Raw genomic sequence first — 23788 nt, 5'->3', positions numbered from 1 at the left:
GATAAATCAGGGATGTTGTTTTTGATCTAATAACCTGGTATAAAATAATTGGAAGTGATATTTTATGACGACTGGCTCTCTTCCATTCAGTTTTATTACATTAAGGATTTATTACATTTTATTAAATGAAATAAAGATATACAAGCTGGGAATAATTGCTCTTCATTCTGAAATGTCTCATAGGCTTTCCTTTCCCTCTAAAACACACTCGGTTTCAAAACGGCCTTGTTGCCTTCATAGAAAACATCATAAATATTCTCATAAGGGATTTGGAAAACACTATGGGCATCAAGTTAACAACAAAATATTAAAATAAGCATAAACACACCAAATATAGTCAATTTTAATTTGATATTATATTCTTATAAAATATTTTAATCAATAATATTTGGAAATAAAATAATTATTGAATGCATAATTTAATAATTATATATTTAATGCATTGTGGGATTGCATTTGCCATAAATAAGTTATTTAAAACATTTTGTTAAGTTTAGGCATAGCAAACACACAGGGTTTTGAAACGGATCTAGAGACACAATGTTCACACACCGTTTCCTTTCTGCTCAAACACAAGTTCAGTTCATGTCCATTTCTAATAATAAAACTTTTATTTTGAAATCTGGAGCCGTATTCATAAATACTTCAGGCCGACACAAAACCCTTGTGGTTCAGATTTTTAGGATCTGGTATCTTTGACCACATTGAGGTCATTCTTGTTTCAGGATGGGAAAGCTTCATGGTAAAACCAGTGTGTGAACATTTCCTCTGTTTTGATGCGTACTACACATTTTCACAAGGAAAGGCACTCCAGCACTCTCACCAAAACATCTCTCGCTGGACTGTTTCAATGTTAAAAAGCAGATTAAAGCCTTGGTTATCTCCGCATGGCTTTGACAGCTGTGGCTTTTCATGTGATCTTCTGGTGCTCTTCTGTCAATTTTGACCGTTTTTTTTTTTTTTTTTTTTTTTTTTTTTACTTAATCAAAATGGTATGAAAGGTGGTAACACTTTATTTTACAGTGTCCTTGTTACATATGTTACATGTAATTACTGTAGTAATAACTATAAATTATGCATAATTACATGCACTTAACCCTAAACCAAACCCTCATCCTAATCCTAACCCTATAGTAAGTACATGTTAATATTACTCAGTACTTAAATATATAATTACACCTTAAAATAAAGTGTAACCTGAAAGGTTTTGGCACTTGCTATGTGAATTATGAACACACACGCACGCACAAATCATGGGCATGATTCGAAAAGGTATATAAATAGTCACACTTGTGCTCCTCGTGGTCAAAAATGAGTGCATTGGAAATAAATGGGAAACGAGTTTCATCTAGTGGAAGCGTTTGGTACTGCGCCCAAACAGAATCTCACTGAAAGCTCATTTTTTGGAGATATCAACCTCAAATTTAAAATATGACTTGTTTAGATTTATGGCTTTGACTTTCTCCCAGTTTTTGAGTAAAACATGTTTTGGAAAAAAAAATATTTCATTAAAAAAAAATTAAAAAAAATTTGTATATAATAAACTTAAACTTCTATACATTTTTTAAGTTCACTTTAAAATCACTTCAGCAATAATCTGCCAAGTGTCTTCTTTAAAAGAGACCGAACTGAAGTCTGTACTCTGAGCATTCAAGATTTATGACCGTTTAAGTTGGAAATTTAATTTTTAGGTCAATGCTCAAAAAGTGATTAAATGGATTATAAATACTGCATAAATATAATATAGTACCAGAAAATCCCATCAAAAAAAAAAAAAATTAAAACATTTTTTTTTTCAAACTAAAATATTGTATATTCATTGAAATAAATACAAAAATCAGTCATCGGCATATATATAATTTTAATTAATATTGACATCAATATTTATTTTCAATTAATTAAATTAATTAATGAATTAAACGCCAATTAAATTAATAACAGTCATCGGCATATATATAATTTTAATTAATATTGACATCAATATTTATTTTCAATTAATTAAATTAATTAATGAATTAAACGCCAATTAAATTAATAACAATTGCAAACATTTTGGTTTAATAAAATAATATTATTGTCAATTTGTCTGTCTATTATTACACACATTAAATTTGTGCATGCAGAACATGCCAATTATCTAAAACAATATAAATCTAAATAAAGGGATTTTCATAATATTCATAATGTTTAAGGAATATCATGGCATTCAGAGAAAAACGATGCATGTCGGAAAGTCACTTTTCTTGAAAATATCCCCCCATGTTATTGTTCCAGCGACGCCTGTATTTTCATCCAAAGATAACCAAGGTTTTACAGAAAAAGGAATCTGTAATACCCCTATATAAATGCTGGGTTGTTTTAACCCAACTTTGGGTCAAATAAGGACAAGCCCAAACGCTGGGTTAAAAATGTAATTTAAAATTGTAACACAACGGCTGGGTTTGTCCATATTTGAGCATGTTCAGAATCTTGCTAATGACGCTGCCAGGTGTTTGAAGTCCACAGAGGCACTGCAAGGACATTTGGAAACGTATCTGGTCTTTAAGTTCAGAGGCAGATGAACGAGGCACTGACCTCGGGTCTGAAACTGTGTGTTCTGGCGTATCTACTGAGTCCAGGGGTTCCCCTGGCTGTGGCTGACCCGTCCGTGCCACCGTGCCGGTCTAGACACCACTCCTGTGAGTGAGTGAAGGAGGGAGAGGAGGAGAGGAGACAGAGGGAGGTGCATGGGGATCGGTGAACGACAAACAGAATCCACACACACGAGACGAGAGAGAGTGGGAGGGGGGAACTGAAGGTGGGTTTAAGCAAAACTCAAAAGTGTGAAATGCAAGAAAGGGTGACACATTGTTCGTAACTTCCAAAAATGATTATGAATTAAATAATAATGATTCAAAAGAAAGAAAAAAAAAGAAAAAAAGAAAGCTACAAGACGAAGAAAAGCGCAAAAAGAAAGACCAACTTAAAGATGATGGCGTAGGAGAGAGATGAGAAGAGAACGAGAATGAGGAGGAACAGAATCATGGGCTGAAACATCTGGGAACGGGATGAGGGATAAAGAGAGGAGAGGGGAAGGGCCAAGGGGGAAAAAAAGAATGCAAAACACTGGTTATGAAGCGCATGCGATGGGGATACATGAGTCTTACAACCAATAACCCAAAATGTGCAGTGACAGCAGGGACTCAACGCTAATGGAGTCGTGCCAAAGCCAAGCCTCCGTCAAAGCCCTGATCCTCAAACCACTCCACCGAAGCCAAGAACTTTTGGGAGTGTTTTACTAATACGACTGTAAAATATTACTTAATTAATATTGATATTAAGCTAATAATTCAAATAATAATTATAATTCAAATAAAAACATATATCAATTATTTAACTATATATATATATATATATATATATATATATATATCTTTTTTTTCGTATTAAGCAAATAATTAAATTAATACATTTCTAAATATTATTATTTTAATTATTAGCTTTACTAATATTAAGCTGATCATTAAAATTATAAAAAACACTATATAGTTATAATTTTTTTTTTTTAAATGTTAAACCATGTAACTTTTATTTTCAGTGTATTATTTTCAATAATTAATTACATTAATTAAAGTTGATTAAATATTGGATTTAATACAATAAATATATTATGATCTACACAATTTTTTATATGATATACGTGTTGGGTCACTTGATGTTGGATATATTAAGCAAATAATTAAATTAATACATTTCTAAATATTATTATTTTAATTATTAGCTTTACTAATATTAAGCTGATCATTAAAATGATAAAAAACACTATATAGTTATAATTATTATTTTTTAATATTTAACTATGTAACTTTTATTTTCAGTGTATTATTTTCAATAATTAACTACATTACTTAAAGTTAATTAAATATTGGATTTAACACAATAAATATATTATGATCTACACCATTTTTTCATATGATATACATGGTGCTGTGTTGATTCACTTTATGTTGGATATATTAAGCAAATAATTAAATTAATACATTTCTAAATATTATTATTTTAATTATTAGCTTTACTAATATTAAGCTGATAAAAAACACTATATAGTTATAATTTTTTTTTTAAATTTAATTATTTTCAGTGTATTATTTTCAATAATTAACTACATTACTTAAAGTTAATTAAATATTGGATTTAACACAATAAATATATTATGATATACACCATTTTTTTATATGATATACATGGTGCTGTGTTGGGTCACTTGATGTTCAATGTAAAGTCCGCATCCTGAAAGCAAAGCCATTCGAGAACTACAGTTATATACAACAGAAATTAAAATTACAGTTTTAATTCGGTATTAACAATTAGCTTGCTAAACTAACTTGGAAAGATTTTATAGTTTTATATACAACTATATTATAGTTGATAATATCCATACAAACATTATATTATACTATATAACTGCCATTGGTGTATTGATTAGATTATAACTCCTGATGAGCACTAACAGAATAATGCTACAGGCTTTTGGATGAGGCATAACAAACGGCTCCAGGACGGGTAGGATTGAATTTGGCATGACGGCAACATGTTGCTCACAGCGAAGCTCAGCCAATGCGATGGAAGCAGCTGAAGCTTTTAAACACACATCCTAAAGGAGCTGTTCTCATTAACTGGTGCGGGACATCAAACCGTTCACAGGTGTGAGATGAACAAGCTGTGACTTCATGCTTGATGAAGAGTGTTTCTGTGGTTGGATTGAAGTGAAGTGACCCAATGCAAATAACCGACGGGTTCCACCAATGAACATGAGCCAAATAAGTGAATTAACCAATCGGAGTGGAGCAATAGGAAAATGTTGGAATTCTGATTGGAATCTCATTCAGACACTCAGAATGCGATAAACTACAAAAATACCAATAGACGTCAAACCCGTAGTTTTAAAGAAAAGGTTATTTGTTGGAAAATTGACTCATGTTATCATAAAGCAGTTTCAAAGCACAAAGCAGGGGGGAAAAGCTGAAAGCAGTTCTATGGAGGTCAGCTTACTAAGACAACTTAGCATTTATGATACTTAAGCATGTGAAACTCATTCATTGAGACAAAAGACAGATCAGCTGCATTATTCCTGAGAATGAGCAAGTCACATAAATATAAAGAGACACAGACATTCAGTGTATTCAGAGTTGGTTTACAATTCATACGGAGCCTCTGGAGGTTATTCCCAAAAGAAAACAAAAATGCAGTGTAAGCACTTCTTATCTGCCATATCTTATATTTATGGCTGCATGCTCCACATATGTTGCATCAGCATTAACTGTGCAAATAAGAAAACTTAGATTTGCTCAAGACCAGTACCCAGGTGATCGAAACACATGTTTTACTGCCATTTTAACTGATGTTAGTATGCATCATGCCACATCAACAGGGCCCAAAATTGACAAGTGCCAATAAATAAAAATAAAAATAAGATTTAATTAGGGATGCACCGATATGAACATTTTGGCCTATACCGATAACCGATAATTCTTTATATTTGAGAGCCGATAACCGATATATTGGCCGATAAATCTAAATCCAAATTTTTGTGTAATTTTCGAGAGCCTGATTACAAAAACAAAAGTCTCATCATTAAAATCCATGTCCTAAGCACAGAATTATAATGTTCCCAATCAATATTTCAAGCAATTCAAAGCCATCATGGTGAACAGTGCGCATCTGAAGTGTCTTAGCTGAAGAAAATGATACAATATTTATTGGCTTTAATATATCGGCCAAATTTTCTTAGCAAATTTTTATAATTTTTTCTGTTAAAACATATATCGGCCGATACCGATATGGTGGCCGATATATCATGCATCCCTAAATTTAATTACGATATCCTTATTAAGAAGTCTAACATGATAACACATATGAAAACATGAGGATTTAAAACATAATGCATGTCCACATTTTTGTCAAAAGTGAAGTTTAAGGCCAGAAACAGACTTTAGCCAAGTATGCGATTGCTGTTGTGCTCATTTGAGTAGCAGGCGTTCTGGCATTCATGTATTAGCTTCTATCGGCGCAAGATCAACTTCATGCATCGATGCACTGAAAAATGCAAGTACGTGCTCTGGCCAAGCGCTCAAGCTTTTGTGCACTTGTGTTCATACAGTATATTATGCTGCAAATCACACAATGACTTGAGCTATTTGTGACAAATAAATATGCATGAAAAAAGCAGAATAATTTTATCGGTGTAGACAAAAAAAAAATACAGCTATAAGGGATATTTATGCCAGGCAAATATTTCTCAGTTCTCCTGCTATTGGCACAGTCAGTTTTGAACCCTGCAAAATGTGATTGTGGGAATGAAGAGAGGGCAGGAACAGATGCAGGTGTTCATGGTGGTTACTGCTAGGAAAGGAGAGGTAAGGGTATCTTGGCTGAGCCGGGTGGCACTCAGTCATGTGTGGGTAAAGGAAATGTGCATTGCATTGTGGGATAGACTATTCCACGCAGTGTTCCCCATTGCACATTTTGGCAAATACATCAGGTCATCAGGATAGTCCATGCATGCAGAAAATTAATTTACATAAAAGTAGCACATGTAATAAAGTGTTAATGCTGGTGAATGAGTGTTGTTCTGGGCATCTGGCAGAACTGTTCAACTGTAGGGGTGTAACGGTTCACGGTTCTGTATGCATCACGGTTTTAGGGTCAGGGTTTCGGTACGGTTCGGTATGGTTTGGAATGTGCTATTAAACAATTTAACTTCAAGCAACAGCACAAATAAAGACAAAAGAGCAAAGATGCAAATGTAATAACCAGTGCTTTTCAGGTTTTTCAGGTATCTAACAGTAGTTTTCAGGTACAGAAATTGAATAAATTAATCAAATGTAAAATAACATTGCATATTTCACTGTATAAATTAAAGATTGATCCTTATTAAAGTTGCAAAAGTTATTCAGTCAAGAGCAGTGAGTGATTTCCTTGTCTTTTGTTGTTTGATTTACGTTAAAAACAGACAGCAGGAATATTAGGCTGCTGTCACTTTAAGACAATGCACTGATTCAGTACACATGCTTTGTCTTTCTCGACTGTTTATGTTCACTTAAGACATCGGCTATGTTTGGTAGGATGCTCACCAAGACGGACATGTTGACATAATTTTTGTGTGAATTTGTCCGTTCAAGCGCAAGACTTGAAAGAGAACTCAATATTTGCGCATTGTCTGAGACGCGGCTTTCTGTTTCCACGATGTGCACATACAAATCTTCTCATAGCACGCTCAAGTTCCCATTTTTGTATTCTCGCTCTTGATTGTTTAAATTGGCAAGGCTTAAAATCACGTGCAAGTGAGTTTAGTTTAACACAGATAGCAACGTGTGCTGTTCAGGTCACACCAGTGCTCGTGCGCGATCAACACCCGGGTGATGACGGCGTAAATGACTGGTCATATACGCCGAGCATACGAACAAAGTTTACACAGAGTGACTGTTTTGTCCACTTTTTTTTGATCATCGCTGTTGTAACATATTGAGAAGCCAGAATATGTATGCATTGACAGAAACATACATTAGCCGAACTCTATCTTTCTTTTTTATGCATTGTTATTGTCAACAATATATTTTATATATGCGTCATCAGATTTGAGATTAACCGCAGTGCAAGTGTGTGCAGAACAGTACGGTTGGATTTTTATACTGAGAACCGTTACACCCCTATTCACCTGCCTACATTTAAGCTGTATGTTATGCTGAGGTTATTAATCTTAAAGCGAATTTAAAAAAGCAAGCACCCGTCACAAACATCTCACCAACTCTGTCTTCTGTTGTGTCTCCTGCTATTTTACCGTCTCATTAATCTCAGAGCAGGTCTATCAGAACATTACTCTTCTCACAAAACTCCCATTAATCTTTCACATGGATCTTTTTCACACATAATTTGTAACAAATGATCAGACGTATCACTGATGTAAAACAAGGCAACTGGATAACCAGCTTTACAAGTCAAATACTCTGCCTACAGCTCCACACATCAAGCAAGTCTTTCCATTTCCCCTGATGAGTTTTGTCATGGGTAAGAGAACAGAGACAACTTATTTAGGGTTTTGCATGGATGCCTGCAGTCGTAGCTTGATGAAATCAAACTTTAGCAATAGGAAGTAGTGTTACCAGTGAAGGAAATGTTTACTTCTACTGTCTACATTCAATTGATGCATCCAGAGCAAAGCTTGACTTATAGAGTTATAAAGGAATAGTTCATCCATCATTATTTACGCACCCTCATGTCGTTCAAAAATTGTAGAATTTTCTTTCTTCTGAACAACACAGTCGATCATATTTTAAGATTTTTTTTTGTCAATGCAACTTTTAAAACTTTCAAGCTGCAAGAAAGACATAAAGGTGTCTATATGACTCAACTGATATCACTTTGCATGATAAAAAAATATGCCTTTGTTGATTTTGAAACTCATGGTCAACTCATGCATACATAGACTACATCAAATACAGTGACACAGACCACAAATCATAGGAGTTAGAACATACCAGTCGCAATATATGAATTAATTTGGACTCTACCTTTACGTCTTTTTTAGAGCTTGAAAAATTTAGATCCTATTGACTTTCATAATATGGACAAAAACAGCTGAAACATTCTTAAAATATCACCTTGAGTGTTTTGCAGAACGAAGAAAATTATGAGGCGTAAATGATGACAGAATTTTCACTATCCCTCAACATTTCGTTTTGCCTTACATATACATTGAGTTGACAAATCATGCCAGCCAAAGTTAGTTGAATAGCTTCCTTTGTGGTGCATTCAGGACTTTCAAGACTGGCAGTATATGGACATGAAGATGCAGAATTAATACAAAGGTGTATGCATTCTCAAAAAGGGACTTTCAAATGAGGAAGCAGCAAAGGAAAAAGGAAGTCGCCATGTCATGTGATTGCAAACACTGAATAAAGATGAAGGGTCGGGTTACACATATCCTACCTGGAAGTCGGTCACCAGATCCCTTCCCAGTGTGCCGATGGGCGAGTCTCTTGACATGGAGGTAACGGTGGAAAGGAAGCTGCTAGATTCAGTGAGGTTGGGCATGGGGGAAAGGTCATCGACACGATCCCGTAGACCCTCCCCTAGGTGGTCCACTTTGTCCATGAATTGCTGGAGTTCTGTACGGAAAGCCCTCATGCGGGTGTTGACCGAATCCAGCACCTGAGAGTCGGGTTTCGATTCGGCAGAGTCTCCATCGCCCCTGAACTCTGAACCCTCCACAAGAAGATCCCCTCCCAGGACTACCAGATGACCTTCGCGGATCAGACTGTCCGTATCCGTGATGAGCCGGTCCACTGTTTTTCCAAGCCGTTCAGCTTCACGCCTGACGTTGTTGAGCGTCTCTCGGTCTTCCCGTCTCCGCTGGGCCAACTCAGCCACTCCCAGCTCACCAGTATCTGAGGGTTTCTCACCACTGGCGAATCCAGACGTGGCTGTCTTCTCAAACAAGTCATCAGAGTCGCTCTCCCCGCCAACAGGACCCTCACGTTTAGGGTGGAGCAGCAGAAGCCTGGCAGTCTCATCCTCATCTGTTTCTCTACGCCCGGGATCACTATCCACATCAGGGCTACTAGTGCGTATTCCCAAGTGTGCTGCCAGGTCACAGCGCTGCATATTCGAGATTAGCACCCGGTTCTCGTACTGAAGCTTCATGACCTTCCCGCTTAGCTCGTTGACCTGGAGTCTTGCGGCTTTCAGCTCCTCCTGGAGTGTGGCGCCACTCCCTGCTCCCGAAAAACCATTACCTCCTCCGTTACCAGGTTTGACTGCACCTGCACTTCCACCCTCAGCTCCTTCGGACTCCCGGTCGGCTTGGCTAGGCCCGAATTTGAAGCGGTTGAGCTCGGATGTCAGTTGTTTGTTGTGGTCCTCAATCTCAGAAATGGAGCGACGCAGCAGCTCTGCCTCCTCTTCAACAAACTGCAAGTGCCGTCGCAATTCGCTTGCAGATTCCAGGGCATCGCCACCATACGGTGAGGTAGGAACACTTGAGAAGGGTTCGCGCCCAAAGCAATCCCTCTCATATTGGCAGCGTAGGTCTTCGTTTTCCGCCCTGAGGCCACGGTTCTCAACCTCCAGCTCGACAATCTTCCTCCCAAGGATGTTAGCTTCCTCTTCAACCAGTTTGAGCCGTAACCGTAACTCGGCTTCCCGGGTGGTGTGAGGTCCTCCACCGGTCACCTCCGCCAGGGGCAAAGGGCTGTCCACATCGCCGTATACTGATTTATACTTCTGCAATTCCTGTTCCAGTTCATCCTTCTCACGGCCAATTTTTGCCATCTTTTTACGCATAAGGGCCGATTCCTCCTTGGCAAACTGTAGCTGACAGCGCAGATCTGCACTGTCCTCCTGAAAAGTAAGAAATATGTGAATGTACAAGGCAGTTTTAGTAATTTAGTAAATCAACAAACTTATTTTATTTTATTTTATTTAATAATTAGTTTGAACAATTTTTGATACATTGAATGAAAATATGGATCTTATAGTAGCAATAAACAGGTACAAATTGTGCTTTAGTGAATACATAAAATGGATACAAAAATGAAAATATCTAAATAAATGCTTTTTAAGGGGCAAAATATTTTCAGTAAAAATGTTTCAGAGTTCATAGGTCTGGGAGTTTTTTTAAGTTTAGATTTGTGTTGTGTTGTTCTGTATAAGGCCTGTGAATTGATCTCTGTGTTTGTTTGTACACACCTGAGTTAAAGACTTCTTATCTTTGAAAGTTTCTCTACTGCCTCTCCTCCGCAGAGCAGTCTGAAAGACAACAAGAGCAAAGTTAGACAAGGTAGATTGACAAAATGTGCATCTTCATTTCAGTTACCAGTAGGATTGGATTGGCCAGTTTTGATTTATTCCAGTCAAGTAAAAAATATTTAGTTAAACATTAATATCAATCATATTTCTGTGTCTTTTGGCAAAACATTTTGTTGCAGCTGATTTTTATGAAAAATAAAAAGCCTAAAGAACACTAACCTTTTCCTATGGTTTTAACAACAAAAAAAAAGAAAAAGAAAAAAAAAACACAGCAAAAACAACTAGACTAACAAATATTAATATCAAACATTATTAAAGACAAGTAAACAATAATAAAATAAGTACGAATAAACAAATTAGTATTGCACAAATCAATACAACTGAACAAAGTTCAGGTGCAGAAATTGTAATCAAATGAAAAATATCACTGCAATATTTAATTCCCAACCCTAGTTACCAGGACTGGTAACCTTCATGAACAACTGGGGCAGACAGAAGCTTTTGTAAATAAATGATTCATTTTGAATAAAAGCATTTCGGCATCCAATTTGATCACAACATCAATTTTGAATATCATATCAAGCTTAATTATTATTATTAAGTGAATTACAGGTGCTGGTCCTTATGGCAGACCTTTGAATGAAACTCAGCTGCGTTGCATTCAAAGCCGAATTCTTTCTTTATATCTCAGAAAATGACACAAGTAATACATAAAAGAAAAGAAAATCTGGAAACTTAAATGCAGAGAATAAACAATGCTAGTTTGGGATTTCTACAAAGTTTGGGATTTCCCAGTTTTCCCAGTTTTCAAGATGGATGTTCAACTTGAAGTGCCGTTCTTTCGAAATTTTGATTTTGAATTGAATGAAATGCAGCATATGTGAATCAGGAAAAAAACAAGATGGTAGCCAAACATTACCAAGGATTAAACATTAAAAGAAATGGCTGTGGCCTGAAAACTTAATGATAATCAAGAGCACGCTGACTGGACTAGAATAGTAATAATATGGTGAACAGCAAATCTGCTGAAAAATGAAGGGTAACACTTTATTTTACAGTGTCCTTGTTACATATGTTACATGTACTTACCTTTAACATGTGTAAACCTTTATTTTAAGGTGACATAGTTACAGTGTAATTATGCATTTAAGTACTGAGTAATATTAATTAACTACATGTACTTACTATAGATTTAAGGTAGGATTAGGGTTTGGTTGAGGGTTAGTTGCATATAATTATGCATAATTTACTGTTATTACTACGGTAAGTACATGTAACAAGAACACTGTAAAATAAAGTGTAACCAAATGAAGTTTAATATATTTTCAGGTTGTTACATATAGGGTGAAATCAAGCCGAATGAACCACATGAGTTGCTTCTCAGTGTTGGCATGAGAGGCGCACACATTAGCATGAACCGTCTCGATCATCTCTCCTTCAGATCAACTACTGTCACGGCAGAGCAACAGTTTCAAGAGAATCGTACTGAGCAAGTTAGTCAGTAAATGTGTTGGTAGCTAAGCTAACAGAAAAATAAACACATCCAATTATGTTGCTATAATCATTGGCTGACCGCACATGAGCTCTTACTTAAATCAAAAATGTAAGTACTAGGTAAACTTTGCCCTGCTTACTGCTGGTCTATCTTGAGTCATTCGCTGAACTTAAATAGCTGCTGCTGATGGCTGCGCTAGCTTGAATCATTTATGGCCAGACAGATGGAAAGTGTGAGATGGGTACAGGCAACAGAGTGAACACAGCAACAGAGTGAGAGAAAACCTAGATACAACTCCAAAACAAAGGCGGAGATGAGATGATGAGGTGATTTTTATGTGGGCTTGGCTGAGTCTGCAATATGGTTACAATTTACAGTTCACAATTCCCCCATTCACGTTCAGACACCCTCCAATGAAGTCATCACCACTAGCTGCCACACAAACTCAAGTCAAGAATCTCTATTACTACTATTACTCCTCAGACAAACTATTGAACTTCAGTGTGCAACTCATGGACCAGACATGAATGATTCCTCAAATCATGTGTCTTGTTGACAAGAGCTGTATATTTACACTTGCATTTTACATTAATTCAATTGGTGGATGCTTTTATCCAAAGCGACTTGCATTGAGTTTTATATGTTTGAATACCTTGGGCCCAATTTTAACGATCTAAGCGCATGGTCTAAAGCGAGTTCACTTAGGGTGAGTCCGAATCCACTTTTGCTAGTTTAACGACGGGAAAAATGGTCTAAAAGGGTTGTCTCTATTCTCTTAATGAGTAATGGGTGTGTTTTGGGATATACGTGCGTTAAACCAATCAGAGTCTCATCTCCCATTCCCTTTAAATGCCAGTTGCGCTCGCGCCATGGCGGATTCGCTATTTACATGACGGAATTTGATAGTGGAAAGACCGAACGCGTCTCCAGAGCGCAAACGGATCTGCTCGTGCGCGAGGTAAAAGTGCGCAAGCAGAACATCTTCGGGACAAGCCGGATTCACCATATCTTTATGTACACAATAATAATCTTTTACATTGTAATCCTTTTATTTTAAATATTTGGCATGTTTGGGTGCTGCTGTGCGTCCCTGTGTGTGTAATATGCAGAGTGTACATGTGTTGTGGACCCGCCTATAGGCGCACATTACTAACGCGCTCTTTAAATAACAAAAAAATAATAATATTGCGCCATTGACTTTAGACCAGGTTTCAGTTGGTCAATGGCTCAGTCTATTTCTGTTGCCTCAAAATAGCAACGCGCCAACAATGTGCCTGAACACACCTCGTTTTCAGACCAGCAGCCCATGGGCGCACAAATGCATTTGCTATTTAAACAACATGGCGCAGGACGTGAAAATGATAACTGCGTCGGGCTGAAACTAGCAAAACACACTTGTGTCGCACTTGGCGCTGCATTGCGCCGGGTGTAGGATAGGGCCCTTGAATGCACTGAACCCTCTAGAATACTCTAGCAACTGCACAACTGCCAAACATGCTAAAATCTACATTTGCAGTGCCTTGGAAACCAACCAGAACACACCAGCATTGTGGCAATGACTTTTGTAATTTCCAGAAAGACTGCAACGTCTAAGCACAAGTAATGCACACACACTGATCATGTTACACAAACTGTTTTAATGCATTAGTGCGCAAAATACTCTCAGCCTAATTCTCTCCAGCCCTCGCTAGCATGCAAACACAAATACAGTTACAAAACATCTGCAACGATAATCCCACGCATCTGCTCTAGAGGAACACATAGCAAATATTCACAATTCAAACGTGGGACAAGAATATGATATTCTGGAGTCAGTCCTTCTTATATTTGTACGATTATCTATTTTGGAAAGGCATCACAACACGCCTGTACTCTGCTACTGCAAACTGACGAAAAATATCTCAATTGTGTCTCCTTTAGTAATAAGATTTTATAGAGAAAAATCTAGATTTTTACTGAATTCTATAATTACGTCAATATGGACATTTCGGTTACACTTTATTTTAAGGTGTCATTGTTACAGTGTAATTATATATTTAAGTACTGAGTAATATTAAGCAACTACATGTACTTACTATATGGTTAGGGTAGGATTAGGGTTTGGTTGAGGGTTAGTTGTAAGTAATTGTACTTACTGTAAAATAAAGTGTTGCCGACATTTCACATCAAATTTCACCCAGATCAAATGATCTGAGCTGTTATCCACATTCATTTTAAAGGAATTGATTAACGTGTGCTTATTTTTATTCCTCTGGAGAAATTTAAGAAACATAGATTGATAATTAAAAGTATCCTTATCCTTATATACTACTGTTCAAAAGTTTGGGGTCAGTAAGTACTTTTTTTTAAAGAAATACAAACTTTTTTTCAACAAGGATGCATTAAATTGATCAAAAGTGACAGTAAAGACATTTATAATGTTACAAAAAATTCTATTTTAAAATAAATGCTGTTCTTTTGAACTTTCTCTTCATCAAAAAATCCTGACAATATTTATTTTCACAAAAATATGCAGCACAACTTTTTTTCAACATCGATAATAATCATAAATGTTTCTTGAGCAGCAAATCATCATATTAGAGTGATTTCTGAAGGATCATGTGACACTGAAGAATGGAGTAATGATGCTGAAAATTCAGATTTGATCACAGGAATAAATTACATTTTACTATATTCACATAGAAAACGGTTGTTTTAAAAATTATAATAATATTTCACACAATATCACTGTTAGTATATTTGATCCAATAAATGTCGCCCTGTTGAGCAGAAGAGACTATATTTAATATAATATAAAATCTTACCAACCACAAACTTTTGAACGGTAGAGTATGTATAGAGCAACCTCTGAGTAACACAAATATTGCATGTTCTTGTGAAAAGAAAAAAAGGTTGAGTAGTACAAGGAGAGAAAATCAGATAGAGGCATTACAGGTAGTGCTCACAACAGTGGTGCGTTCAGGCTTAGATAATCACAGTCCACTAATCCTGCTGTCTGGCCTCGTCCCAAATCAGATCACAACCCGTCCTCCGATTCCACCCCCCCCCCCCACACACACACACACGCACACACATCTAAATCAGGATGACGGAAACAGATCAAAACAAAAGGGATTTTTTTTTCTGTTTCCAGAAACAGTCACTATAACAGCTTAGATATATTACAATGAATACAGAAATATATTTATGATTTCATATTCTACCCAAACAGACATGACTTAAAGTTAGCATACAAGTAGAAAATCATGTTTTTAAGGTATTTAGTGTGTAAATCAACTGATCTGCCGTGTTAGTTCTAGTGTGCTGCGTTTTTTTTTTGCAAGATTTTGAATATATATATATATATATAAAAAAAAAAACACTGTACCATAGTGATATTTTTTTTCTTTTTTTGCTAAATATTCAAATGAACAAGTTGATGGATAATTCATGATCAATTCTTTTAGCCTTTTTTTGTTTCACTTTTGGTGTGAATAGGGGTTTTTAATGGTATAAATTCAATTAAATGCATTTGTATAGCGCTTTTCACAAGCAATATTGTTCCAGAATAGCTTTACAAAGAATATCTGAACCTACAATCACACCCACAGAAAAGTGTTTTCTCTTCCATGTAAACGTTTGATAATTTCCATGATGGTGAATACAGGCTAGAATGTGTTTTCGAGGGACTTTTAGTTGTGTTAAAGCATTTGTGATGAAATTACACACAACGGAAACACTCGCTCTATTCAGCATGAGCACAAAGCTTCAGTCATCTGTCTTTGTTGCAGATAGAGGTTATTCTCTCTCCCTAAAAAATGTCCCAGAATCTCAGATCAGAATGTGTCAATTGGTTTAGAAAGGCTGAGGTTGTATCTACAGGTCCAGGATCTGTTTTTTCTGAAACTCTGGGTGAGGTTCGTCTCCATCTGCCATCCAGCAGGAGGTCTTTGTGGAGGAAGCAGAAAACATTCAGCCATTCTTTATTCCACATTCAAAAAACACTTCATTACACCAAAATAATCTGCACATAGCCAGAATTTGCCACTCAAATCAGCAGGATGAGTTTTCTTTTAGCAAACAGTCAGATTTTTTGATATACCGTGCATTTCCCTAATATACTAATACTAATATACTGTGTATATATATATATATATATATATATATATATATATATATATATATATACACAGTATATATATGGGCCAACAATATATACCTTAATATATATATATATATATATATATATATATATATATATATATATATATATATATATATATATATATACAGTACCAGTCAAAAGTTTGGAAACATTACTATTTTTAATGTTTTTGAAAGAAGTCTCTTATGCTCATCAAGCCTGCAGTAAAAAAATAAAAATAAAAATAAAAAACAGTAATATTATGAAATATTATTACAATTTAAAATAATGGTTCTCTTTTTTAATATACTTTAAAATGTAATTTATTTTTGTGATGCAAAGCTGAATTTTCATCAGCAAGTACTCCAGTCTTTGGTGTCTTATGATCCTTCAGAAATCATTCTAATATGATGATTTATGATCAATGTTGGAAACAGTTGTGCTGCTTAATATTTTTTTTATAACCTGAGGTACCTTTTTCAGGATTATTTGATGAATAAAAAGTTAAAAAGAACTGTATTTATTTAGAATAGAAATCTTTTGTAACAATATACACTACCGTTCAAAAGTTTGGGAACAATAACTATTTTTTTTGTAAGAAATTAGTACTTTAATTCAACAAGGATGCGTTAAATTGATAAAAGGTGATGGTAACGATTTATATTGTTAGAAATGTTTTTATTTTGAATAAATGCTGTTTTTATGAATAAATGCTGTTAACGTTTTACTCATCAATGAATCCTGAAAAAAGTATTCCAAAAAAATATATTAAACAGCACAACTGTTTCCATCATTGATAATAACTGAGTATCAAATCATCATATTAGAATGATTTCTGAAGGATCATAAGACACCAAAGACTGGAGTAATTGCTGATGAAAATTCAGCTTTGCATCACAAATATAAATTACATTTTAAAATATATTAAAAAAGAGAACCATTATTTTAAATTTTAATAATATTTCATAATATTACTGTTTTTTTTTTGTTTGTTTTTTTTTTAACTGCAGGCTTGATGAGCATAAGAGACTTCTTTCAAAAACATTAAAAATAGTAGTGTTTCCAAACTTTTGACTGGTACTGTATATATATATATACCTTATATATCTTGAATCTCTGCCATCAAGAATTAAGGCAGTTCTAAAGGCAAAAGGGAGTCCAACTCGGTACTAGCAAGGTGTACCTAATAAAGTGGCCGGTGAGTGTGTGTATATATATTAAATATACGAGCTTGATGCAAATGATCATTCTAGAAGAAAATTTCAGATTGCACTTAGAGGCTTTTGCATCTGAAGTCTTCATATATACAGACACAGTATATATATATATATATATATATATATATATACACACGACACGTACACGTACACCTTGCTAGTACCGAGCAAGGTGTACCTAATAAAGTGGCCGGTGAGTTTTAGAACTGCCTTAATTCTTGATGGCAGAGATTCAACAAGGTGCTGGAAACAGATTTTGGTCCATATTGTCATGATCACATCACACAGTTTCTGCAGATTTCACATCTATGATGTGAATCTCCTGTTCCAGCACATCCTAAATCTGCTCTATTAGACTGAGATCTGGAGACTGTGGAGGCCGTTTGAGTTTAGTGAACTCACTGTCATGATCAAGAAACCAGTTTCAGATGAGCTTTGTGACAGGGCCCATTATCCTGCTGGAAGTAGCCATCAGAAGATGGTCCACTATGGTCATAAAGGGATGGTCATGGTCACCAACATTACTCAGGGAGGCTGTGGTGTTTAAACAATGTTCAATTGGTACTAAAGGCCCAAAGAAAATATCGAACACATCATTACACAACCAGCAGGAGACTGAACCGTTGACATAAGGCAGGATGGATTCATGCTTTCTTGCTGTTTATGCCAAATTCTGACCACACAAATGTCGCAGCAGAAATCGAGACTCATCAGACCAAGCAACGTTTTTCCAATCTTCTATAGTCCAGTTTTGGCGAGCCCATGTGAATCGTAGACTCAGTTTCTGTTCTCAGCTGACAGGAGTAACACCGGTGAATCAGGACATTCTCTGTCAACCCCACAGATATCAGCAGTTTCTGAAATACTCAGACCAGCCGCTCTGGCACCAACATCCATGCATTTTATTTGAGATTTTTAGGTATGCACAAATCTCGCTGTATCCACCTTATTCCTGATGAGTTTACTGCGTTTTGAATTATGGGAAGCACTTCCGGTTTGGGGAATTCGAAAAGACTGAAACGAATCATTTCAAATCATAAGGTTGCCCTACAAACAAAGCTGATCCGTCAGTTTGACTCAATGAGCTGTCAGTTTTCTTTCATGTGTTATTTAAGAATAACATGAGAATAATGTTACACTTGGTATTTTAACTTGTTATAACAAGAATATCTATGGCAAGAGCTGCTTTCTTTTCCTCGTGATTATTTTCTTTTTTTCCTTTTGCATTCCTCTGTAATAGTATGAAAAAGGTCAACATATACTGCACATTTGTGGTCTGTTCTCCCGATTTAATTTACGGTATATGCCATTAATAATTCACCGGAATGCACGAAGAATCTCTCGTTATTCTCCTCAAATCTTCACGTCTCTTTCCAGGTTTGTTTTCACAGGTAAATATAATTTAAATATCTGTCAAAATGACTGAAATCGCTTTGAAATAGTATCACGCAATGCTGAAGTAAATAAAAATAAAATAAAAAATGTATTAAGGCAACGTATGTTAATACAGATTACCACAGTGACATTTTACCGTCCGATTTTGCTGTGGAAAGATTCACGGTTTTGGGGTTATTCATGGTCTGTTGAAAGTACCTTGTTGACGCTTTTAAATGTCCTTTTAATGTTCAATTGTTGAAGGGTGAGTAGAATAATGTAATGCCATTGTGCACAGTTTAAAAATATATATTATTGCGTCCATATGGCTATGGTCTTTCACTGATTGTTTACAGCTTAAGGGAAGTTGTATCCACAGGAATAATGTGGATATTCGCGTATACTGAGTCTTATCAAGGTTGACTGATATCTAATATCTGCTGATCTGTCCTGACTGACGCTGCAGTCCAGCGCTGTGACTGAGCAGAGACACAACTGAGGTCGACCCAAAGTCACTAACACACACACACCCGGGAGGACACGGGACATCTGCTGCCTGACACAACACACACACATCTTTGGACTTGCTCTGAATCTGCTTCACTACACTTACTACAAAAATACTGTGAGGATCGGATTCAAATACCATGGTATTTTGAAATATACCATGGGAGTTGTTTGATTAGCAAATTCACATACTATGATATTTAAAATGCAGGGTCCTTTCAAAGAATACTGTAGCAAAACATCATGGTAGAGTCCAAAACACTGTATTTAATAATGAAAAAAAAAAAAAAAAAAAAAAAAGGTGAGCTAATTCTCATTCCTGTGAGCTAATTCATAATGTAATGAAATAAATTAAGACAATGCCACATCAAAATACTTAGAGTAGATCATATTAAAATATGATAAAATATATTAGCCATTTTTACATTTAATAATGTAATAGTTTTATAGTGCCTTTCAGGACCTTAAGGACACTTTGCAATGCTTTGCAGACAGATAGATAGATAGATAGATAGATAGATAGATAGATAGATAGATAGATAGATAGATAGATAGATAGATAGATAGATATAACGATATAACGATAGAACGATAGAACGATAGATAGATAGATAGATAGATAGATAGATAGAACAACACATAGAACGATAGAACGATATAGATAGACAGACAGATAGACAGACAGATAGATAGATAGAACGATAGAACAACAGAGAACGATAGAACAATAGATAGATAGATAGATAGACAGACAGACAGACAGACAGACAGATAGATAGATAGATAGATAGATAGATAGATAGATAGATAGATAGAACAATAGATAGAACGATAGAAAGACAGACAGACAGATAGATAGAATGACAGATAGACAGATAGATAGATAGATAGATAGATAGATAGACAGACAGACAGACAGACAGACAGACAGACAGACAGACGACAGATAGACAGACAGACAGACAGATAGATAGATAGATAGATAGATAGATAGATAGATAGATAGACAGATAGATAGACAGATAGATAGATAGACAGACAGACAACAGATAGACAGACAGATAGATAGATAGATAGATAGATAGATAGATAGATAGATAGATAGATAGATAGATAGATAGATAGATAGATAGATAGATAGATAGATAGATAGAATGACAGATAGACAGACAGACAGACAGACAGACAGACAGATAGACAGATAGATAGATAGATAGATAGATAGATAGATAGATAGATAGATAGATAGATAGATAGACAGACAGACAGACAGACAGACAGACAGACAGACAGACAGACAGACAGACAGATAGAACGATAGATAGACAGATAGACAGATAGATAGATAGATAGATAGATAGATAGATAGATAGATAGATAGATAGATAGATAGATAGATAGATAGATAGATAGACCTCTCTTTACTAACTGTCCTTGTGTTTAGTTGAACATTAGCTGCTACAGAGATGCTTCCTGGATCTGAGTGTTCTGCTTCGGTCAACATTAATGAATTGCTCAGGTCTCTAATGGAGGGTCAATATTTACCGTCCAGCCTCACATTTCACGTAACCTTGGCACCTGAAGATAACATAAGCATGTGCAAACACATTTTTTAATAATGCTACAAGGTTACTCTCTGCTGTTCGATGTCTCTCTCTGCTAAAGGCTTGTTAAGGACCAGAAAAGCAAAAATACGATGAAACTTCTCTCAAGGGCTTTGTCGTGAAGACTGATGGAGACGTTTGTTTACAGCTACTGTCTGCGTTCCTATGACAACGGCCTGAATAATCACTGTCTCCAGAAGTCAACAACAGGACTACGACGTTTACAGCGAGCGCCTATACTCACTATTGGCTTTACAACACTTCAAACTGGATGACATGTCCAGACAAACAACAAAATACACCCACTTCTGTGATTTTATGGAAACTGATGTTCGTGTTCATTTTCTCAGCTATTTTTTATTTTTATTTAAACATGCACCAATGCTACATTTTTCTAAATGTCATAATTAGTGCTGGGCAAAGATTAATCACGATTAATCGCATCCAAAATAAGTCTGTGTTTAAATAATATATGTTTGTGTACTGTGTATAATTATTTTGTATATATAAATACACACACATGCATGTATATATTTAAGAAATATTTGCATGCATATACGTCATATATATTTATATATCATTTATATTATGTTAAAAACTCGTCTACCCATCTCGGCAAGTATTTTCTCGTTATGTCATATTTGATGTTTGTAATTTTTTTCAGTCCATGCATTCGGTCTTAAAGTGACAGCAGACACCCAATATTCCTACTGTTGTCTGTGTCATTATTAATATTAATAAAATAACAAAATACAACTTTAAGGAAGATGAAACTATATTTAATTTCTTCAGTGAACAAATAGTGTTATTTTACATTTAGGCTTAATAATTTCTGTAGCCTACCTGAATACTACTGTTAGACTTTGTAACTTTGTTATTTAGTATTTATCTCTGCTTGTAATTTGTGTATTTGTTCTTATTTTATTACTGACTGTTCACTTGTTTTTAATAATGTTTGAACTTTATCAGTTAAGAGCATGCTCTCTCCGCCAGAACCGTCTTGCAGCACATCTTCGTCTTCGCAAAATCCTAATTACAACATCGTATAGATGACATTGTATCATATGATGCTCATTAGTTTCTTCATATTGTGTTTTTAGAGAATAACACCAAATCAGTAAAAGAACAAATATTGCATGATGAAATATCTCCATGCTGAGCCTGTTTTTGCACTTCCTGCTTTTCCCTGCTTGAGAATTCCTGTCCAATGAATGGACGACTTTAGCACACATGTGGTTTTGTTCACAAATTTTGGTTCACTTGCAAAAAGAGCAGTGTGAAAGCGAACCGTACCAAAAAAAAAAAAAAAAAAAATCAACATTGTATTTGGTCCGGACCAAAGCAAGTAAACTATCGGACTTTCCTGGTGTGAATATACCCTGAGACAACAGTTCTGCAACTGCATGCCATTAGAAATACAAGGTCATGGGTTAAATTCCCAGGGAATGCATGAACTGATCAAACGTACACACTGAATGCAATGTAATGTCTGGTACACACTGTATGATTTGATTGTACAGTGAGAGAGGTTAAAGATGGCTATTGTCACGGTCTTGCAACCAAAGACAGCCTGTGATCATTTACTGACTGTCAGAATTCATCATGATCATCTCACAGTGTGTGTTTGCTGCTAACGACCTACAGATACTGACGAGCCAATAAAAATGCAACATGAAACGGCGTATTGATTAATGCAACTAAAATTTAAAACTACCCACCTCAAGGTCCATTTGCAAGATTGGCCTCTCTTCCCTAACCATGACTGCATCCATATTCTACCATTTCACTCTCTCCCCTTTTTTTCAGCACACATAAAAACCACAAATGCCAAAGTGTGATTGATCTTGCTCTATTTGTTTACCACTACCTCATGCTGATGATGTTTATTCTTCTATACTAACTTGCGTCGTAGCCTAGATAGATAGATATAACGATAGATATATATATAGATAGATAGATAGATAGATAGATATAACGATAGATATAACGATAGATAGATAGATAGATAGATAGATAGATAGATAGATAGATAGATAGATAGATAGATAGATAGAACGATAGAACGATAGAAAGACAGAACGATAGAACGATAGATAGATAGATAGATAGATAGATAGATAGACAGATAGATAGATAGATAGATAGATAGATAGATAGATAGATAGATAGATAGACAGATAGATAGATAGATAGATAGATAGATAGATAGATAGATAGATAGATAGATAGATAGATAGACAGACAGACAGATAGACAGACAGACAGAACGATATAACGATAGATAGAACGATATAACGATAGATAGATAGATAGATAGATAGATAGATAGATAGATAGATAGATAGAACGATATAACGATAGATAGATAGATAGATAGATAGATAGATAGATAGATAGATAGATAGATAGATAGATAGAACGATAGATCGATAGATCGATAGATAGATAGATATAACGATAGATAGAACGATAGAACGATAGAACGATAGATAGATAGATAGATAGATAGATAGAATGATAGAAAGATATAACGATATAACGATAGATATAACGATAGATGGATAGATAGATAGATAGTTAGATAGAACGATATAACGATAGATAGAACGATAGAACGATATAATAGATAGATAGATAGATAGATAGATAGACAGATAGATAGAACGATAGAACGACAGAAAGA

General features: G+C 35.3%; 1 protein-coding gene across 3 annotated transcripts in view; it reads right to left on the bottom strand.

Annotated features, from left to right (window-relative positions):
* Positions 1-23788, bottom strand: part of mtcl1 (microtubule crosslinking factor 1) — a 79677-nt gene that overhangs the window by 29709 nt on the left and 26180 nt on the right. For 2 of the 3 annotated variants that reach the window (XM_084118753.1, XM_084118751.1), the window contains exons 4-6: positions 10726-10785; positions 8968-10377; positions 2575-2676 (exon numbers count right to left, since the gene is read on the bottom strand). In XM_084118753.1, coding sequence (XP_083974879.1) covers positions 2575-2676; positions 8968-10377; positions 10726-10785 — 1572 coding nt within the window. The remainder of the gene's footprint in view (positions 1-2574; positions 2677-8967; positions 10378-10725; positions 10786-23788) is intronic. The other variant, XM_084118752.1, reaches the window with a different exon arrangement.

This window comes from Abramis brama, assembly GCF_963993115.1.
Source record: "Abramis brama genome assembly, chromosome: 7".
NCBI classification, from domain to species: domain Eukaryota; kingdom Metazoa; phylum Chordata; class Actinopteri; order Cypriniformes; family Leuciscidae; genus Abramis; species Abramis brama.
Note: the sequence above shows the minus strand (reverse complement) of the source record. Positions and strands in the feature narration are given on the sequence as shown.